Raw genomic sequence first — 21,274 nt, forward strand, 5'->3', positions numbered from 1 at the left:
GTAAGGTAACCCAAACCCAGAAAGACAGTCATGGTATGTACTCACTCATAAGTGGATTCTAGATATAAAATAAAGAACAATCAGACCACAACCCATAGAACCAGAGGCTATATATATAGCATGGAGGTCTCTAGGACGACTGTGGCTTATAATAAATTTTGGTTTTACTCAATTATTGAAGAAAAAAAATAGCCAAATGAATGGAAACACATGAACTATGAACCAAAGGCTGAGGGGCCCCCAGCTGGATCAGGCCCTCTGAATAGGTGAGACAGTTGATTGGCTTGATCTGTTTGGGAGGCAACTAGGCAGTGGAACTGAGTCCTATACTCATTGCATGAGTTGGCTGTTTGAAACCTGGGACTTATGCAGGGACGCTTGGCTCAGTCTGGGAGGAGAGGACTGGACCTGCCTGGGCTGAGTCTACCAGGTTGATCGCAGTCCTGGGGCGGGGGGGCAGGCTTTGCCCTGGAGGAGGTGGGAATGGGGGGTGGCCTGGGGGTAAGGGGAGGGGGTGGGAGGGGGGAGAACAGGGGAACCCGTGGCTGATATGTAGAACTGAATGGTATTGTAAAATAAAATAAAAGGAAAAAAACTGTAGTTACAGTTATGAACTACAATTATGAACTGCCATGTGAGTGCTGGGATTCAAACCCAGGTCCTCTGGAAGAGCAGAAGTGATCTTACCCACTGAGCAGTATCTTTAGCCTTCCCAATTGACATGTTATGAGCAATTTTTTTCAGCCACCACCAGAATCACATTTTGCACTTAGAATTTTATAATAAGGTGAATTAAAGCTTGCTACTTATTTGAGAACATTTCTTGCAAAACTGCTTCAGAAAACACACTGCATTTAGGAATCTTCCAAAAGCAACTACATGATCAAAAGCCAAAACCAAATGCGAAATGCCTGCCATGGCTTGTCTCACAGACAGCCTATAGATTATTTTCATCCGATCCGGATTTTGGTTTTAGAACAATAGCTCAGCATGTAAAAAGACAGTATTCTCGAAAGCTGGTAATGAAATATTCCTCCTTTGTGTTGGAAAGGTTCAGGAGGTAGAGGGTTCCAGAGGTAAGTCATGAGACAGTGTAGAGGGCCCACTCTACCTGAGGATATATGAATGGTTAACAATTACAAGGGGAGAGAATCTTTAGCCACCCAGAATCAGTCCATGCTCCTGTGACCACCATACCCAAGGTCCTTTAAGAAACTATAATTAAACTCAATGGTTCACCATTCTAGACTTAGATGGGGGAATTGTTTGTTTATGCCCCGAGTATGGATGAATATGAGTGTGTTTATTCACATCTCTCCAGACAACACAAAATATTTACACAAGGGCAATCTATAAGATGCAAGAAAATATCTGCAGATTAGCTATCTGATAAAGAGATTACATCCAGAATATAGTAGTCAACAAAACAAAAATGGATTTCAAAAAGATGCTTAGCTCACTAAGCAGTGGAGAAATATAAATGTAAACAAGATACACCTATCAGGATGGCTGTCTGATAAAGGAGAACTAATTAGTGTTGGTGAATAATTAAAAATGATGCCATTACAATGGAACATGAGGTAGTTTCGAAGAAACTGCAAACATAATCACCATAAGATGGCTCTGTTACTTTGACTCCTCAGCAGCTAATTAGACATTCAGGAGAAATGTTTTAGCTCAGACTATTAGAACCCTAAGACAATTTATTACACAACCATTTAAAAAAGGGTAAATTTTGCTGGGCGGTGGTGGTATACACCTTTAATCCCAGCTCTTGGGAGGCAGAGGCAGGCCTGGTCTACAGAGTAAGTTCCAGGCCAGTCAGAGCTACACAGAGAGAAACCCTGTCTTGAAACAAAGGGGGGGAAATGTGAAATTTTTCTTGGGGTGGGGACAGGGGAGCAGGTTGTTTTGTTTGAAACAGGAGCTCCCTATGTGGCCTCCCAAGTGCTAGAATTACAGGCATGTCATCATACTTACCAGCTCACTAATCAGTCTAGAGACCAAAATTCTATCTTCTTTGTAGCATGAATCTTAAAAGGTCTTATTAATAAAAACAAACCTGGAGCTGGGTATTGGGGTGAATGCCAGAAGATCAGAGAAGCAGAACAAGCCATAGCCACCACACCTTGCCAATTCCTCAGCTGACCCTGTTTCCTCGGACTGAAAGCTTCTGAGTCCTCATCCAAATGGATCTCAGCTGAACTGCTGCTGGTTTTCCTGACTTATATACCTTTTTGCTTCCTGCCATCACTTTCTGGGATTAAAGGCGTGTGTCACCATGCCTGGCTATTTCCAGTGTGACACTGAACTCACAGAGTTCCAGAGGGATCTCTGCCTTCGGAATGTTAGGATTAAAGGTGTGTGTGCCACCATTTTCCGGCCTCTATGTCTATCTAGTGGCTGTTCTGTTCTCTGACCCCAGATAAGTTTATTAGGGTGCACAATATTTTGGGGAACACAGTATCACCACACTTCTTTACCACAGCTTACCTTCCACAAGCAATCTGAGTAACAATGCTTCCCATAAGTTCAAAAACTTTCCTTGGGTTTATTTCATGACTGGTGGAATTATGACCCAACTGGCCATACCCTCCGGCTCCAAAGGTAAACACTCCACCTTCCTGGAAAAGAAAAAACAACTAACTTATGAGGAAGCTTAACCAAGAAAATAAACTAATGTTCAGAAATATGAGTTGACCTTTAATATGGACTCAGTGTTTTCTTTCCTGTCTTTGAAGGTCAAATTGTCTTAAAACTCAGGCAATTTGATTATGATAGTTGGGACTAACCTTACCACTCAGTGCATGAGAGGCAACACTATCACTCAGACTACATCTTCATACCTTTTTTACTTAAAACATCTTAAAATCTTATCATTGGTATGACTGTGCATGCTGCACACCTGTGAACACACGGACTCAGAGGACAGTTCTATGAAGTTGGTTCTCTCCTTCCACCTTTCCTTGAGTTCTGGTGAATCAACTCAGGTTTCCAGGAATGCCTGCAAAGCACCTTCATCTGCTGAGCTATCACACCACTCTTCCTTTTGCTTTGAAATAGAATCTCACTGAGACATTCAGGTTGGCCCTGAACTTATAGCCTCTTATGTGAATATGGGTTGAAGCACCAGGCAGGCTTCCACAGATTTTTAAAGTACTAAATGATGTTTATATTATGATAAAAACAATTTGAAGTGTTCATTACAGAAGGAATTACTGCTGGGCATGGTGTTACACAACTGCAATCTCAGCACTTGAGAAGACGAGGTTAAAAGGCTTTCTGAGAGTTTGACTACATGAGACACCTCACCTCCAAATAGTAACTACTACTAAACCACCCAAAGAGCCAGGAACTACTTAACTGTGCTGCTTTTGCTTTCTTTTTTTAATTCAAAGGACACATTTCTAACGTCTCACAGAAACTTTAAAATGCTACTATCTTTATAGTTAGAAAGCTAATTATGTCTTGAACATAAATGCTCGACCTAAATTGAATGTGATGTTCTCTCATCAGGAAGTTGGGGGCAAAAAGGTAATGAGTTTAAGGCCAGCCCAAGCTACACAGAGAAGTTCTGTCAAAAACAAACATGCAGAGTACATGTAAGCAGAGTGCACAGATGCGATTTGAAGCATACACAGTTGCTATGAGAGATAATCTTTAGTTTTTTGTTATTAATACTCACGAGTCAATTAGAGGCTATGCTTTTTTTTTTTTAAATTGGTTTTTTTAAACAGGGTTCCTCTGTGTAGTCTTGGCTGTCCTGGAACTCAGAGATCCACCTGTCTCTGTCTCCTAAGTGCTGGGATTAAAGACATGTGCCACCACCACCCAGCTGAGACTATGTATTTTACAAGAGATATGACACACAACAACTTAACACAACCACAGTATTTTTCAATTTGACACTTTTCTTCCTAACTGTAGTTATGTGTACGCAATTTTACAACCTGCTTTCAACATCTAACAGCATAATTTTTTATATAAGGACATGCTTTAAGAAACTTTCGGGGGCTGGAGAGATGGCTCAGAGGTTAAGAACACTGCTTGTTCTTCCAAAGGTCTTGAGTTTAATTCCCAGCAACCACATGGTGGCTCACAACCATCTGTAATGAGATCTGGTGCCCTCTTCTGTCCTGCAGGGGTACGTGTAGACAGAACACTGTATATGTAATAAATAAATAAATCTTTAAAAAAAAAAGAAAGAAAGAAAGAAAGAAAGAAAGAAAGAAAGAAAGAAAGAAAGAAAGAAAGAAAGAAAGAAAGAAAGAAAGAAAGAAAGAAAGAAAGAAAGAAACTTTCCACATCAAATACAGAGTCGGAAGGAGGCTGGGGACACAGCTTAGTTGGCAGAGCGCTTGCCTCTGAACACCGCACAGTTTGGGCGTGATGGTGCACATCTGTGACCCTAGCACTCAGAAGGTAGGAATAGGAGGATCAGAAATTTGAAGTCATCCTGAGCTACTTTTGGAGTTCAAAGGAAACCTGTAATCCCAGTACCAGGGAGCCTGGACTGATGACAGAGTTGAGGACAGTCTCAGCTATATTAAGATTTTGTCTAAGCCTGGCGGTGGTGGTGCACACCTTTAATCCCAGCACTTGGAAGGCAGAGCCAGCCTGATCTACTACATAGTGAGTTCCAGGACAGCCAGGGTCACACAGAGAAACCCTATCTTGGGGGGGGGGGACCCCAAACACAAACCAAATAAAGATTTTTGTCTAAAATAATAAAACTAAAAATGTCATTCTGAGCGAAGGAAAAAGGTAAAACCAGTGCAGAATTTTTTCTTTCCCTCCTTTTGTGGTCTTATGCAAATCAGCACATACTCTGCACCTGAGCTCTATTTCCCAATCTAATACAATTTTAATATAATTTTGACGTGTGAGTGTTTTACCTGCATGTACAATAAGTGCACCATGTGAGTGCAGTGCACCACAGAGGCAATATGGAGCCATCTGACCCCCTGAAACTGAAATTACAGATGGTTGTGAGTTGCCATGTAGGTGCAGGGAACCAACCTTGGTCCTCTGGGAAAGAGGCAAATGCTCTTAAACTGCTGAACCATCTCTTCAGCCCCCAATTTTTCAAAGTATGACTAGAAATTAATTTCTTCCAAATTTGGTGGCATATGCCTTTGACCCCAACACTCAGAGGGGAGAGGTGGGCAAAAAGAATTCTGTGAATCTGAGGCCACTGATTTACATAAATTCTTAGCCCAGCCAGGGCTACACAGTGAGACTCTTGAAAATAAGTAAATAAATAAGGAAGTTATTATCTTTTACCAATTATACAAGACAAATAATAATAATGAAGCCAGTTGGTGAGGAAGAGGCAGGCTTCTCTCTGTGAGTTTGAGGCAGCCTGGTCTACAGAGTCAATTCCAGGACAGCCGTAGCTACACAGAGAAACCCTCTCTCAAAAGAAAACAACAATAATGGAGAGGGGGGCAGTGCGTTTTAGAAGCAACAACAAACAGAAACCGTGCAGTCAAAGACAGCCTTCAATTTCTGAACTTCCTGCCTCCCTCCATTCCCCACCACCACACTCAACTGGTACTTGGGCTAGAACCCATGACCTCCTGGACATCAGGCAAGCACTCTACCAACTAACTACATCCCCAGCCCTTCTGAAACATCAATTCCTAATTTGGCCAAAGAACAATAATCTTTAAGTTAATGTGAATGAACACAACAATATTTTTTACAGTAAAGATTAGAAGTATTTTGTTCTGTTTGTGTATTGTTGAAGATCAAACTGAGGTCCCTACGAAACTGTTTATTGAGCCACACCCATTGTCTGAATGTGTTCATTTGACATCTGGTCACCACAGACACACCCCAGATGTGTTTGATGAAAGGTAAATGTTAAAGCAACCGACAAGACTGCACTGAAAACACACACACTGTAACTGCCAGCATAATACTCAGCCTATAGATAACAGAAATTCAGCTGCTTATTTTTACTTACTATAAAATATTTATAAACCAAATGGAAGTTTCACGCAAATTAGGTAGAATGATAAAGTACAATGGGATTGATACACAGCACTGCAAGCCCAATGACCCAAAATGAAGTCATTTCATTCAAAATTTTTAATAATCCCAGCTACTCAGGAGGCTAACAGGATTAAAAACCCAAGGTCATCCTGAGCAATTTGGCAAGTCCCTATCTCACCATAAAAAAGAGCTGGAGACGTGGCTCAGTGGTAGACACGTGACCTAGTATACGCAAGGTCTTGGGTTTGAAATTTTAGTATCAACACACAAACACACACCCCTCCAAAGAGTGCCAGGCACGGCACTGAGTGACTGCAGCCCCAGCACTCGGGACTCTCAGAAAGGGGAAGAGCTACAGTTGAAGGTGAGTTTGGACGACATAACCACTTAGACCTTGCTGCAATTGCATGTGACAGCATATCAAAACACACACTTCATAACCCTAAACAAAACCGAACATAAAGACAAGTTATTTTCAAGAATAATTTAGGTCTGTTTTAAAATAAACTATTTCTGAAACAGAAACACTGCTCAAGTTTAATAGAAATATCATGAAAGCATTTACTATGAGAAAATTACTGTGAATAATAAAAAGTTTTATAATACAATACCTTGGTTAATGCAGCAGTATGATCTTCTCCGCAACAAATATAAACTATTTTCTGAGATCTTAGTGACTTTAGTAAATTAGGAACATACCTATCTGAAAATTCCAATAAAAGATGTTAATGATATTTTTTTTAACTAAAGTTCTTCTAAAATGTGCTTCCTCTACAGATTTCCAAACTCAATAGACATAATACTAATTGTGACTATCAATCAAAGACTTTGTAAGAAAAAAGTTTATAAAATTGGGTTTCCAGGGCTACCAATCTCTACTCCTATGATAAAGAAGGATTCAAAGATGAGAATTCAATCACCCTATGCCAATGTGCATAAGCCTGAGCAATCCAGTTCAGTGTTTCAGATTTTCTACATGTGTATCATTATTTATTCTGTAATGACTATGCTCAGATCCTACACAATAGCCTGTCATATTTTCTGCTTTTTGTAGCAAAATATATATACAGCATAATATAAACATTTTTATGCAGAATAAAAATTACCTAATTCTGTGAGGGAATTATTTACTTATCATTATAAGTTGTTATTAGCTAAAAACTCACTTTGGCCATCTCAGTCATTAAGAGTATGTTGAACTTTACAAACTGTGATTTGTATGCCAAATATTAGTATTCAAAATACTGGCAGATACAAGATCGTAACTTTAAAAAAGTGTCATTTTTTAAAATTCAAAATGTTTATTTTCAAGAGTATCATCAGTATAAAAAGTTCAACCAAAAATTAATCTAATAACCCCAAATCATATAAATCCAACTTGAAACACATCGACTGAATACATCATGTTACTTTCCTAGAGCACTGCATGCATGCTCTACCAGAAAGCTATATGCGCAGCTTCTTCACTAATTAATTTTATAGCTTCTTCCCATTAATGGTGGCCAATACTGGAACAACACTGGCTACCAACTTAAAGTAGTATTTGTAAACAGCCAATAATGAAGACTTAGCATAAACTTTTTCTTTTCTTTCAGTACTGGGGATTAAAACCATAGTCTCCTGTGTGATAGGCAAGCATTCTACCATGGAGCTATCTATAACCTCAGTCCAAATGATTGAAAGAATATTTTTCTTTCTTGAGGGGGTAAAAGGTGCTGGGGATTGAACCCAGGGGCCTTGTGCATACTAGGCAAGAGCTTTTCCACTGAGCTGTATCTCCAGCCTCAATAAACTTTCCCATTTATTATATGCTAATTTTTAGCCTTCCCATGATCTTCTCAAAACATTATCACATTAAAATTTAAATTAACATCCTCAGCTCCACCTCTATTGGTCCTAGGAAGATTTGGGTATACATTTCTCTAATACTCTAAGAATCACTCATTCATCGCAGATGATGATCTTTTAAAAAACATACTTGAACTATAATGAGAACCTACCATTTTCATCATTAAGACCTAGCTGACCAAATTTGTTACGTCCCCATCCAAAGATAGCCCCAGAAAGGGTGAGTACAAAACTATGGGCTCCTCCTGCTGCAACTTGCATGAACGGAATTCCAAGTAAAGACTTGATCAGCTGTGGTGAAGTTTGCTTTTTACAGTCAATGCCTAGACCCAGTTGGCCATATTTATTCTGTCCCCAACAGAAAACTTCACTTGCTGTAAGACAAAAACCATAAAATTATTTTATACACATACAATATCATTGCAGATCAACTACTCTTTTGAGACATCCTCTTATTAAATGAAATCACATGCTTCCTAACAATGAAGTTTGTTCTTTACATGAAAACATACTACTACCTAGAATAATATTCCTTTGTCAGTATACTTTAAAGTTTCAGCAAAACACTAATAAATACTGATGAAAACTAAGGACAAACTCAGTTCCTTATGCTCTACAACAAAGGACTGTCTCTTTCTAACATTACTCACCTTTCACTCTTATTCTCTAACTTCTCCAAGTCCTCTTCTAACTCAGGCTTCAGTTATCAACTAACATATACAAATGTAAACAGTAAGAAACACCCTGTAACCCATTGCTTATCTGACACGCACATATGGATGTTTCAAAACCACTTCTAATTCAGTACACCTACACTGAATATGGCTTCTGCCCTATTTCCAATCCCCATACTTCTCTGCCCAGTGTTGCCCTTCATCGGTGGTCACATACCCAGGGATGCCATGTCCCTTCTCAGACATCGTCAAATCTACATCTACCAAGTATTACCAAGTTACATACAGTTTTCTCTCTAGTAAATAGACCTATTTTTAGCATCCTTCCTCATTCCCTTAGTCATTTTCTCTGCTTGTCACTTGATTGATCTGCCAGACCATTTCACAACTTCAGGCATTTTTTTTTATTAAAAACAACTAGCAATAATCTAATAAGCAATATAATGAGTAAATTTAAAAGTTCATACGACAAAATAGTATGCATTTCAAAGTAAGTTCCTAAACCGGGTGGTGGTGGTGCACACCTTTAATCCCAGTACTCGGGAGCCAGAGGCAGGAGGATCTCTGTGAGTTCGAGGCCAGCCTGGGCTACAAAGTGAGTTCCAAGAAAGGCGCAAAGCCACAAAGAGAAACCCTGTCTCGAAAAACAAAAACAAAAAAATTTAAGTAAGCTCCTAGCCCAGGGAAACGGCTCTGTTGGTAACGTGGAAAGGAATCAATAGGCTCCCAGAAACCATGTGGGAGGAGGGAAGCCAGGTAGGGTGGCACGCTTTTGCAATCTCCAGCACTGGGGAAGAAGAGCCAGTGATGGCTCTCAGCTTCACTGGCTAGTCAGCTTATCCTAACTCAGCTGGTAAGCACCAAGCTAACAACCTGTCTCAAAAAGAAACCCTACAAACCAAAAAAGGGGTGGACAAAGGGGTATATGGCACCAGAGGTATAACTCCCAAAGCTGTTCTTTGGATCCAAACCCTGCACACATGATTAACTTTGAAGTTAGCTTCCCTCCAACTTTTAAAATATTAGGTCCCTGACTCTTCTTCAAACATGTACATATATATGCATAAAGAAACTTCAGACAGGTGTGGTGGCTAATGTCTATAATCCCAGCACTTGAGAGGCTAAAACAGATTGCGCCTAGTTTAAGGGCAGCCTGGGCTACAGAGTAAGACTGTGCCTCAAAAGCAAATAAAATTTATTAAAAAAACAAACAAACAAACACCACACAGGGTAGATTTGAGGGCAGAAATCTAGTGCATTCTCATGCTCTTAGGACAACCATTTCCTCACTCACTGTACTCCAGCCACACTTATATTCCTAATCTCCTCCTAACTCTTTGTTTAGCTCACCTCTAGTCTTCATTCTTGGAGAGTCCAGATAAATCTCATTCCCATGTAATGTTCTATAAACTGCAAACTCTTCCTCTACAGCCCCTTTCACAGTATATAATTAATGTGATTTGTGTGATCCTATGAGGTCTAGTAGTGTAGTTGATCACGCACTGTACACTTGAGTGCGTACAGTTCACACTACATGCTCAGAAAGCTTGTTATCTGACTATGATACTACCTAAAGCTAAATGCAAAAAAGGAAAACCAGCTCCAGATGTAAAACTTTGTTTGTTTTTTTCTGAGACAGGGTTTCTTTGTGTAACCCTGGCTGTCCTTGAACTAGGGCTGTAAACCAGACTGGCCTCGACCTCGGAAAACTGTCTTAATGTATAAGTTTTTACTAAATTAAAACCTAGTATTTTGTTCACAGTAGACCCCATTAGGCATTTACTAAAACAGTAAGTAACAGAGGCACTGGCACTTATTTTTTGAGATAGCCTAAGCTGAATCTTCCTGCTTCACCTACCAAAATGCTGGGATTATTATAGATAAATACCAACATGCTGGGCTGAATTTATCATTGAATTTTTATTTGTATGTAATTGTCTCTGTGCGTGTGCACACCCACAGAGTCCTCTAGAGCTGGAGTCACAGAGCTGCCTGAAATGGGTGCTGGGAACTGAACTCGGGTCCTCCGGAAGAGCCATTTCTCCTGTTCAAGTTTGTCTTTTTAAGTGATAACACAAAAACTAGGGGAGATTCTCTAATTCATTTTCCAATCCTCAGCCGGCATATGAATAAGTTAAACCAGAAAGAAGAATGCAAACAAAACTAATAGGTATTTATCCTCCTCTGTGCTTAATTCCTAAAAAGCTTAGATATAAAATTTAATGAGATGGGGGAAGGCAAGTTTCCTCTGCTTTGAAGTCATGGCTTTTAAATATTTAGTAATTAAGACATACAACCCAATATGGGGCCTATATAGTAAACAAAAATTATGTAATGAACAAAAATACCCAGTGAAAACCGTAATAAAGATGTTAAGGTATCTGGAGTTAAATGAAAACACTAGTGTCAGGCAGTGGTGGCACACTCCTTTAATCCCGGCACCCAGGAGGCAGAGATAGGCAAATCTCTGAGTTGGAGGCCAGCCTGGTCTGTCTACATAGTGAGTTCAAGGACAGCAAGAGCTACATAGTGAGACCCCATCCTAAACAAACAAACAAATGAAAAAACTAGTAAGAAAAACTTAGAGAATTACATGGAGAAGTGTCATGTTCATGAGCAAAAAACTTAACACTGTAGAGATTACTCTGAAACTGATTTATAAACAACACAATCTCAATCAATATTTTAGCAGTTCTGTATGTATGGAAACTAACAGCTGATTTAAAATACATATAGAAATGAAAGGAATCCAGAATCAGGACCAATCTTGTAGAAAGAAGAAAGCTAGAGGCCTTTTTGTTCAAAGCACCGAGCAATCATCTTTAGGAAGAAAACAAAAGGCCAATTGCTTACCTTTAGAAAGTGCAAGTGAATGATAGTAACCACATGCAACCTGTACTATTTGGATATCCGAAAGACTTTTAATATTTCTAGAAAAGAAGGAGAGCAGAATCAATTCCCTGTGTGTAACAAGTGGATCTTGTATGCTACTTATGTGCTAGTCACTGGCCACTTACTATGTGCAAAATTGTCTTTTCAGGATGCACTATCTTTTTCAGTCAGGCTAATTATCAAAACTTCAGTAACCAGAATATAAGCATTTAAAAAAAAAAAGTAAAAGATGGGCTGAGAAAACACCTTAAAAGACAAAATAGGGGTTTGTAAATTTAGCGCAGTGGTAGAGCACTTGCCTAGCAAGTGCAAGGCCCTGGATTAGGTCCTCAGCTGGAGGGGAAGGGCGCATGGGGGGACAGGGACAGGACGCAAAACCAAAAAAACAAACAAACCAAAAAGACAGAACAGAAGCGAAGTGCACCATGCTTCAAGATGCTCTTATCATTTAAACATTTCCTTCCATTATCCAATACTTTTCTTAATCTTTACAGTGTGAAACTTGGCAATTTATTTGGAATACTAATTATTCTAAAACTGGTGTTCTCATGACTCGGAACTGTGGACCCTATTTCCTCCCCCCAATGTACCCTTCTCAAATGACACCCACAGCAGTGGCATCTGTGTCTCAACTAGGGAAATTTAGTCCATTCACATTTATGATAATCAATGATGTTTCTTATTTTTTGCTCTCTTGTATTCTGTCTTCACACTTCTAAATTTATCTAACTGCAATGCATTGTACTTCCCTTTTTCCTGACAGCCTTCTACTACTTTTCTGAATGAATGTTTTCAAGACAGAGGGAAGAAGTTCTCTTATTTGTCTTTTTCTGATATTGCCATCAGACCTGATTCTGCCAACTCAAAGTCAGGAGCAAAACTTCTGAACAGAGTTTTGATACTTATGATTTTCAGGAGGCAGCTTTAGTGAATCAAACTGTGAGCAGAAAAAAAGTGAGTCACTCTAACTCCATACTGTATTTAATTTTTTTTCATGTGCACTGGTGTTTTGCCTGCATGTATGTCTGTGTGAGAGTGTTGGATCTTCTGGAACTGGAGTTATAGACAGTTGTGAGCTGCCATGTGGGTGCAGGGAATTGAACCTGGGTCTTCTGGAAGAGCCACAAGTGCTCTTAACCACTGAGCCATCTCTGTAGCCCCCTGGATATATGTTCTAAACTACAGAACCTGAGAGCTGTGCTGCTTCCAATTAGCAGGTTCCAATGTACCTTCAGTTTTTAAAATCATGACAGAATGCCATAACAAAATAAATGCAAAAGAGCTAGAAACAAAAATACATGGATGTGTACAATTGTGCTGAAGTTAGTATTTACTGTTACTGCTTATGGATACCACCCACATCACACATTGATCTTTTCACCATATTAAATTACTCATTAGGAAAAAAGCCTTTTCCAGTTATTAATTTGCAAGTTCAAGTAAAATATTTCAAAATACTACATTCTCACAGAACACTACGTTTTCCTGTCTTCCTGTCGAATTAAAAATGAGTAACTAAAGCCAGGCATGTGGTAGCACATGCCTTTCAGATAGAGGCAGGGGGATGTCTGTAATTTCAAGGTCAGCCTGGTCTACAGAGGGAGTTCCAGGACAGCCAAGATTACACAGAGAAACCCTGGGGAGGGGGGGACGACACTGACTCGGCCCTGGTGGAAATCTCTGGAAAAGAAAGCAGATTCGAGTTCCAGGTCAGTTTCATCTACATAGTTTCAGGACAGCCAGGGCTATGTAAACAAAAGAGTAACTGAGTGAATTACAAAATCCAAAAGCAAATGCCTGCTACTTCTTTTTTTATTTGTTTGAGACAAGACTCACTTTGTAGCCCAAGCTAGCCTGCAAATGACAATTCCTCTGGTTCAACCTCTTCACTGCTGGGACTGAAGGTGTGGATTACTACAACCAGATCATATAAGCTGCTTCTAAGAAACTCAATTTACCTCTAAGGATACAAACACAAGAAGCAATGGAAAAGGTACCCATGCAAACAGAACTATAAGAAAACAGTAGCAATACTCCTGTCAGATAAAATGGACTTAAACAGGGCTGGAGAGATGGCTCAGAGGTTAAGAGCACTGGCTGCTCTTTCAGGGGTCCTGAGTTTAATTCCCAACAACCACATGGTGGCTGTCTTCTGTGTGTAAAGGTATATATGCAGATAGAGCACTCACATTAAATCAATAAATAAATCTTTAAAAAAGAGCATTATAAGCCGGGCGTTGGTGGCGCACGCCTTTAATCCCAGCACTCGGGAGGCAGAGCCAGGCGGATCTCTATGAGTTCGAGGCCAGCCTGGGCTACCAAGTGAGCTCCAGGAAAGGTGCAAAGCTACACAGAGAAACCCTGTCTCGAAAAAACCAAAAAAAAAAAAAAAAGAGCATTATATAATGCTAAAGAGGTCATTTCAACAAACAATTCTCAATATAAGGTATAGAATATTAGAGCATCCACATATGGAAAATACTCTTGGTATTCTAGACCTAAGGTAGACATCAACTCCAACACAGTAACAGAGGACTTTAATGCCCCTCTTTCCGAGGCTGACAAAGTGGACAAAGAATCAGCAGTCAAAAGACCAAATGGGCTTAAAACCAACTACAGAACCTGCTATACAACAGCACACGAAACACTCTCCAGGGGAGGTCTCAACAGGCCACTAAACAAATCTCTGTAACATTTCCTCCCTTTTTTCTTTGTCTGATACAAAGTCTCACTTATTCTGAGCTGTCCTCAACAGGTTATGAAGCTGAGGATGCCCTTCTGAGCCCTGGGCCACCACCCCGTGTGGGGATTTTCAGAGTGTGCCCATCACATCCGGGCTGCACTGTAGCTAGCAACAAGTCATCTCCATCAAATGAGCTCCATCCCTAGCCCTCAATAAAAATGTAAAGAACAGAATCTTACTGGGTGTCTTTCTCAGTCACAATAGAACAAAACTGGCAGTCAGTAAGTAACAAGAAACGACTGGAGACAACACAGCAACACAGAACTGAAACAGCTTAGCTTTAAAGAGCCAACTGGGTCACAGAGGAAAAACTTCTTGAAAAAGGGGAAATGAAGACACCATATAGCCAACCTATGGGCTACAGCAAAAGCGGTACTGAGAAGTTTTCAGCAATCAGCACCTACATTATAAGACAGAAAATCTCAACACTCATTCTTATCCCAAAGATAAAGAAGAGCAAAACAAGTCAGGCAGTGGTGGCGCACACCTTTAGTCCCCGCACTTGGGAGGCAGAGTCAGGTGGATCTCTGAGTTCAAGGCCAGCCTATACACAGTGAGTCACAAGAGAGGAACCCTGTCTCCAAAGGACCCAAGGAGGGGGAAAAAAGCAAACCAAAAGGTATCCAACATTAATAGATGGAAAGAAAAATAAAGACCATAGCAGAAATAAAGAAATAGATTTTTTTTTATGTATAAAAGAGTTCTTCAGCAGATGAAAATTGGCATCCCCCTGACCAGACTAAAAAAGCAGTCATGGGCTTGCTTTCTTATCATGTAGATGGTTCAGTACCAGAGCACTTACTGCCAAGCCCGACAAGCTGAGTTCAATTACTGGAACCCACACGATGGAGAACCAACTACTTTCTGCAAGTTGCTTTCGGATTTCCACATATTCAAACCGTTGCACATGTACACCCACATATGAACATACATGCAAAATAAGCAAATGCTAAAGTTATTTTAAATAATCTCAGAGATAAAAGGGAGACATTGTAACTGATACAGAAATAGAAGATCACTAGAGATTATTGCCAACAAACTCATAACCTAGAAGAAACAGACAGATTCCTGAACATAAGCATTTACAAAACCGAACCATGGAGAAACAAAAAATTCAACAGACCAGCAACAAGGAATAAGACAGACTCAGTACCAATGTGTCCATCAAAGAAAGCACAGGACCTGAGGATGGCTCAAGCCTAATAACATCTAAAGAACTGATACTGGCCGGGCAGTGGTGGTGCACACCTTTAATCCCAGCACTCAGGAGGCGTATTGAGGCCAGATGGGTCTATAGAGTGAGTTCCAGGACAGGCACCAAAGCTACACAGAGAAACCCTGTCTCAAAAAACCAAAAAACAAACAAACAAACAAAAAAAAAACCCAAACAAACAAAAAAACACAGAACTGATACTGATTCTCACATTATTTCAAAAAACTTAAGAGAAATGAATTCATCTACTCTGATAATAGTAACAAATAAGGACACAACATAAACGACTAGTGGCTGAAGAAATAGGTATAAAAGAAGCGTATCTCTACATAATGAAGATGTTATAGAAAAGGCCAACAACTAGGGGGCTGGAGAGATGACTCAGCGATTAAGAGCACTTGCTGCTCTTGCAAAGATACCTATTTGTTTTTTCCAGCACCCACATGTGTCAGCCCACATGTTGCTCTTGTTCAGTGGCTCTCAACCTATGGGTCACAACCCCTTTGGGGGTCAGGTGGCCCTTTCACAGGGGTTGTATATCAGATACCCTGCATATCGGACATTTACATTATGATTCACAACAGCAAAATTACAGTTAAGAAGTAGCAATGAAATAATTTTAGGTTGGGGGTCACCATGACATAAGGAATTGTATTAAAGGGTTGCAGCATTAGGAAGGTTGAGAACCACTGCTCTAGTTCCGTAAGATCTGATGCCGTCTTTTGCCTCTCAGGGCACTCACATGGTACATACACATGTATACATGCAGGCAAAACATTCATACACATAAAAAAAAAATCTTAACAAAAAAAGCAAGAAGTTGCCGGGCGGTGGTGGCGCGCGCCTTTAATCCCAGCACTCGGGAGGCAGAGCCAGGTGGACCTCTGTGAGTTCGAGGCCAGCCTGGGCTACCAAGTGAGCTCCAGGAAAGGCGCAAAGCTATGCAGAGAAACCCTGTCTCGAAAAACCAAAAAAAAAAAAAAAAAAAAAAAAAAAAGAAAAAAAAGCAAGAAGTTAATAACATACTACATAAAAGCTAAATGCTCTCTCCCAGATCTAAAACAAGAGCTGGGAATGGTGGTGTGTATCTTTAGTCCCAGTATTGGGTGGGTGAGTGGGGTGGGGGGGCATCCATTTCTAATGGACGTCTACAATAAATTGAACAAACAAACAAAAATCAACAAAGCCTTAAAAAAAAGGTCAAAGAAACATGCAACCAATAGATATTTTTGTTTGTTTGTTTGTTTGTTTGTTTGTTTGTTTGTTTGTTTGAGACAGGGCTTCTCTATGTAGCCCTGGCTGTCCTGGAATTTGCTGTGTTCAACTCAGAGATCCGTCTGCCTCTACCTGAGTTCTGGGATTAAAGGTGTATGCCATCATGCCCAGCAACCAATCAGTATTAAATCAGTATTTCAATAGCTGGGACACTTGACAGAGTGGAACCAGTAGCTTAAGTCAGTCTATCCCATTCTAGAAGAAAACAATTCCTACTTTTCTTTTTCTTTTTTCTGAGACAGGCTTTTCTATGTGTAGCCTTGGCTGTCCTGGAACTTACTCTAAAGACCAGGCTGGTCTCCCAACTCACAGAGATCCACCTGTCTCTGCTTCCCAAGAGCTAGGATTAAAAGACATGTGCTACCATACCTGCCATCCTACTTCTTTTCTTTACAAACAGAAATTTTATCCATTATGGAAAAAATATCAGTTATATAAAAAAATAGTCAACCAAATACCTCAACCCAAATCAATAACAAGGACCAACTTAATAAATTCTTAAAAGATTCAAAGGGGAGAAATAATTAGGCAACAATATTTACATGCTCACAGTAAGCAGAGTGCTCACCATAAGTAAAATGATTTAGATAAACAAATTTATTATAAAAGCTTAAGGACCTCTATGTGGTCACCTTTGTTACCTGGGTACTCTGATACATTCCTCTGATCCTAGTAGGCCAAGTTGTCCATCAGAGTCAAGACCCCAAGCAAACATCTGGCCCTTGTCATTAAGTGCTACTGTATGAGCTTCTCCACATGAAACAGCTACGATATTTTGGGCATCCAGGGCAACAACCTGCTCTAACAGAACAGAAGTCAAGAAGAGAAACATTACATTCTAGTTTTGAGCTTGAAATAAGAATAAATACATTCAATTCTCATTGTCTATCAAAAGCAAGGAGATGCTTAAACATAAAATACAACCAGTTGTTTTAAAAAAAATTAACAAATATGCTCCATATACAATTCTCATTGTGATAACACCATAAGGTATAAATGACCTGAACATCGTAGAGAAATTCAGGGCTCATCAAGATGATCTCAGAAGACAATACTCTATTCAAAACCACCAATAAAAAAGAAACCAATTAACAATAACCTGGGCTATTACTGGAACTTTAGCAGTATAATTGTAATTCAGACTTACTTTATCAAACACTACAGTGTAGTATTCTTAATGAAATAATCTCAACTGGCAATTTATTTACAGATCTTTGTTGTTGTTAAGTTTGAGACAGAATCTCAATATTGCAGCCCAGGGTGGCCTAAACTTGGAATCCTCCTGCCTCTGCTGCCCAACTGCTGGGATTACTACAGGCGTGCACCATCACTCCAGGCTCAGAGCTTTAAAATATAAAATCTACTGGATATGCTGAATAGAGAAGTAAAAGGTAGTATGTCCACTATAAATAGTAGGTTTTATTTTATGGACTCCTACTTTAGCATCAACAGCTATAAACCCCCTCATGTGGTTAAAATATGCTCAAGTTTTAAATCAAAAGTAGCCAGCCAGTGACACCGGAAGTTTCCCTTAAGATAGGCCGTGCTGGGGCTGCAGAGAAAGCTCAGTGGGTAAGAGCACTGGCTGCTCTTACAGAGGACCTGGATTCAATTCCCAGCATCCACACAGTGGCTTGCAAACACCTGTAACTCAAGGTCCAGAAAATCTGATGCCCTGTTCTGATCTCCAAAGGTATACATGGAAGGTATACAAAGTCACATGGTATACATTTAAACATTCAGAGAAAACACTCATACACATAAATCTTTAAAAAAAATATATACAATGTTTGTTAGTGTTTCACCAGTAAGTTTTTACATGCCATGTGAAATTAACTTCATAAGCTTAATAAGAATGCTACATTTATTATCTTCAACACAACAGAAGCCTCATGATGAAAGCAATTAAAACTCTGTCAACCAGGGTTTCTTGGCATACTAATTTATAAATAATGCTATTCAATAATGAAATTGACTACACCCAAAAAACTGACATTCTCACATATGAAGCAATTGATATTATATCTGGATTAAGATTTTGCTTTTCTTTAAGTAGGAGGCTAGTGCTAGATAATCTCCAGGAATCTATACAACTCCATTGATACACTAAGCACTTACCTTAAAAGTATCCTGAGTTGATGTATACTTGAGGCATGTGTACTTGGCCTTACTACGTAGATCAGGCCAGCTTAAGGCTGCAGCAACCCTCCTGCCTCTGCCTCTGCCTCACAAGTACTAGGATTACAGGTGTGTACAACCATGCCCAGCAAGTTGATAACTCTTCAAGCTAGTGCCCAGTACACTTAAGTTTATTACACCAATCTCTTACTCTTTGCATTATTCTGTACATGTTTTAATAAAATTATATTATAGAAACACACACAACAAACAAAACAGGTTATAACATGACCTTCCTCTAAAGGTCAAGAAAACTAAGAATCATTAGCCTACACCAACAGTCTCACAAATCTTTTTGTTTGTTTGTTTGTTTGTTTTGGTTTCTGGTTTTTCAAGACAGGGTTTCTCTATGTAGCTTTGGAGCCTGTCCTGGAATTTGCTTTGTAGACCAGGCTGGCCTCAAACTCACAGAGATCCATCTGCCTCTGCTGGGATTAAAGGCGTGCCCTACCACAGCCTGGCCACAAATCTAAATTACTAAGGGAATTGAAATCTATTACCAATAACAGAAGCTCTCACACATAGTGGCGCACACCTTGAATCCCTTCAATCTCAACACTCAGGAGGCAGAGACAGGTAGATCTCTGTGAGTTCGAGGCCAGCCTGGTCTACAAAATGAGTTCCAGGACAGGCACCAAAGCTACACAGAGAAACCCTGTCTTGAAAAACTAAAAAAAAAAAATATTAATTAAAAATAGCAGAGGCTCCCCCAAATAAGTCAATATCTCACTAAAACAATCCCAAGGGAAGCAGCAAAAGAAAACAGTACAGGAATGAGTTAAGACTCCTTGGTTCTCCATTTAACATATTTTGAGCACTTAAATTGCATTCCAATGGCTATGAAATCAAAGGCATCAAAATCTAATGTGTAATATATCTAATGTAAAATATTAGACATTAGTAATAAAATATACATTTTTGTGCTCTAAGCACTGAAAATATAAAAATAAAAGTTTGAGAAAAAACAGTAGAAATAAGGATTGTGATTAAAGGTTAAACTAAAGATATGAAAAAGATACTATGTGAACACGAATGTTTATTTGGGTTTTGAAATACATTAGGAAGGATTCTAGAAGACAGTGATACTTAAGTCATAAGCTTAGGAAAGCAAAAGAGGATCCATGTATCCATTAGGAAAATTCAAACTACTAGAACAAAACAAAGATAAATCAAAAGTGAAAAGACTGATGGGGAAAACATTTATGCCTCAGAAGGAATAACTTTCCTAATTCATTCATTCTTGAGGCAGGGTCTCACCATATAGCTTAGGTTAACCTTACACTCATAATCTTCCAACTTTAGTTTTCTGAGTATTGTGGGTACCACCAAGCCCATTCCAATTCTTAAAGACTTCTTCATTCATAGAAAAACAAATAGCTTTTAATCATATCAGAGATGCTCAATTTCAAGAAGAAAAAAAAGGCAAATTCAAACTGTACTTCAAGAAAAATACAAATAACATTTTTCTGCATGAACTAAGCTTCACCACAAATTTTATCTACTGTGCTGGAAGGATAGGTTATGTGAAGGAACATCAGAGACTGCCAGTAAACTAACAACCCCGAGCACGCATGGCTATGCTTACATTAGATAAAACAGACCTCAAACCAAAACCTATTAGGAGACTAGGATCGTCGTTATTTAATAATAAAGGGTCAATTACACAGAACATAATGAATGTAAGTATACATTCACCTAACACCAAAGTACCTAAATATAAAGCAAGCATTAAGGGACATAAGTAAGAAAACATACTCCAAAAGCAGTAAGGGACTTAATCCCCCCTTTCAGACCGAAAACTCACAAGGAAATACTGGACTTAACAGTAATCTAGACTAAATGGTCCTAATGTGTAATGCACATAAAACACTCTTGTTTAGCCACAAGTCTTAGCAATTCAAAAAAGACAGAAATCTTATCCAGTATAATTTTTTGATCATGAGCAGCATGAAACTAGAGGTCATTAACAGGAGGCAATCTTAACAGATTGGACAAATATGTCAGGCATGGTGCATGGCTTTAATCCCAGCACTCAGGAGGCAGAAACAGGCAGATCCCTGTGAGTTCTAGGACAGTCAGAGTTACACAGGAAGACTCTTGGGAGGAGGGGTGAGGATTAGACCAATGTCTAAATTTCTCCTCTATTCAATTGCCAAAATAATGACTGCTTATATGCTAAGTAAAAAATATACTCAAGTTGCTGTGAAAATAACTACAAAACACAGAAACAAGAGGCAGAATAAAAAAAATTTCTTAACATCTCACAGTCAGTTCATTATTTACGGGTCAGCTCATCATTTTCAGTTCAGCCGTGTTTAAAAACCTGAATAAATAGTGTATTTATTTTTCAAAGTATCAAAATATGACATCTTATAATTCTCATTAAATAATTTTTAAAATCAATCAAGCTGGAGGCTCTGAAGATACCTCCATGTAAAGGGCCTGCCACCAAGT

General features: G+C 39.3%; 1 protein-coding gene across 50 annotated transcripts in view; it reads right to left on the bottom strand.

Annotated features, from left to right (window-relative positions):
- Herc4 (HECT and RLD domain containing E3 ubiquitin protein ligase 4) overlaps window positions 1-21,274 on the bottom strand; it is a 79,191-nt gene that overhangs the window by 42,733 nt on the left and 15,184 nt on the right. For 37 of the 50 annotated variants that reach the window (XR_013046651.1, XR_013046654.1, XR_013046652.1 and 34 more), the window contains 5 exons: window positions 17,284-17,443; window positions 11,373-11,449; window positions 7,998-8,219; window positions 6,609-6,700; window positions 2,494-2,624 (listed from right to left, as the gene is read on the bottom strand). Coding sequence is in view for 29 of the 50 variants with exons in the window: in XM_076557113.1 (XP_076413228.1) it covers window positions 2,494-2,624; window positions 6,609-6,700; window positions 7,998-8,219; window positions 11,373-11,449; window positions 17,284-17,443 (682 nt within the window). In the remaining 21 variants the exon portion in view is untranslated. Of the gene's footprint in view, window positions 1-2,493; window positions 2,625-6,608; window positions 6,701-7,997; window positions 8,220-11,372; window positions 11,450-17,283; window positions 17,444-21,274 lie in introns of those variants that run through there. The other 13 variants (XM_076557119.1, XM_015990595.3, XM_076557121.1 and 10 more) reach the window with 3 other exon arrangements.

Source organism: Peromyscus maniculatus, chromosome 21 (genome assembly GCF_049852395.1).
Source record: "Peromyscus maniculatus bairdii isolate BWxNUB_F1_BW_parent chromosome 21, HU_Pman_BW_mat_3.1, whole genome shotgun sequence".
NCBI classification, from domain to species: Eukaryota; Metazoa; Chordata; class Mammalia; order Rodentia; family Cricetidae; genus Peromyscus; species Peromyscus maniculatus.